Below are 1,166 nucleotides of genomic sequence, written 5' to 3'. Positions count from 1 at the left end.
AGACAGCCTTTCTCTTTCTCTGACACTTGTGCTCTAGCTTTTGTGAGAAAACCAGACATCTTTTCTGCTGTCAGCTTCTCTCAGTAAGATTTCTCTGCTCTTTAAATACTGGCACTTAGAAACTAATTTTCTGTATTTAAATGTGTTCTGAAATGTTCACAGTAGTTTCTACTGTTCTATATTGGGGATATAGCTATGGATACTATGCAGAATCTTCATGGAGAATGGCTGTGTCCTCTATTAAGGCAGAAAAGGCATTGGTACTCTGTAGTGCTGGAGATGAAGGGGAAGAATGATAGTTAGGGTACAGAGAGGACTGTTTAACTTCTTTTGTCAAAACAATGAACTTTGCTAAAAATCTGTGACACCTGTGAAACAGTTTCAGTGAGTGACTCATGAGGAGGTGCAGCTGGGGTAGCTCACCCTCTCACTTCTGCTTCCCGGGAGGATTATGGTATGACTTGTATCACTGTGGGAGGAAAGTGAGTATCCTGTAGACAGTAATAACTTGCAATGTCTTCAGACTCCAGGCTGCCTATGCTGAGAGAATAATCTGTCCCAGACCCACTGCCACTGAACTTCGATGGGACACCATCTGCCAAGTTGGATGCACCATAAATCAGGCGCTTAGGAGGTTTTCCTGGTTTCTGTTGTAACCAGATTAAATTACTGCTAATGTCCTGACTGGCCCGACAAGTGATGGTGATTCTGTCTCTCAGAGAGGCAGACAGGGAAGGTGGAGACTGGGTCATCTGGATGTCACATCTGGCAACTAGGAATGGAGACATAATAAATAACTACATAGTTAAGCATGATAAGAAAGAACCTCCCCCAAATGCCATTCAACACTAATCACAGTGTAACAGTGAAATTCCAATTATATGCCTTTCTCACCTGGTAACCAGAGCAGCAGGAGCCCGAGGAGCTGAGCAGGGGCCCTCATGTCCATGCTGAGTCCTGACTGCAGTGACAACTGTACAGGGTGTGACTGGTATATGAAGAAGTCCTCAAGGCTGTGCAGTGAGTGCATGCAAATCACTGGGAACCAGTTAAGATGTGCACAGCTGCAAGGCTTGCTCATCTCAGTAACTGAGCACAAGCACAGCATCCCTAGATGCCCGAAGTTAAACTGCATACATACATGTCTGCAAAGAACACACTTCTTT

At 44.5% G+C, this 1,166-nt stretch overlaps 1 gene segment (V, D, J or C); it reads right to left on the bottom strand.

The window, feature by feature from the left end:
• Positions 1-449: 449 nt before the first annotated feature.
• LOC118575406 lies at positions 450-949 on the bottom strand. The segment is given in 2 exon segments: positions 450-772; positions 895-949. Coding segments are annotated over 2 exon segments (378 nt in total).
• Between the last annotated feature and the right edge of the window lie 217 nt (positions 950-1,166).

This window comes from Onychomys torridus, unplaced genomic scaffold, assembly GCF_903995425.1.
Source record: "Onychomys torridus unplaced genomic scaffold, mOncTor1.1, whole genome shotgun sequence".
In the NCBI taxonomy this organism is placed as follows: Eukaryota; Metazoa; Chordata; class Mammalia; order Rodentia; family Cricetidae; genus Onychomys; species Onychomys torridus.
This window is presented reverse-complemented; position numbering and strand designations above follow the sequence as displayed.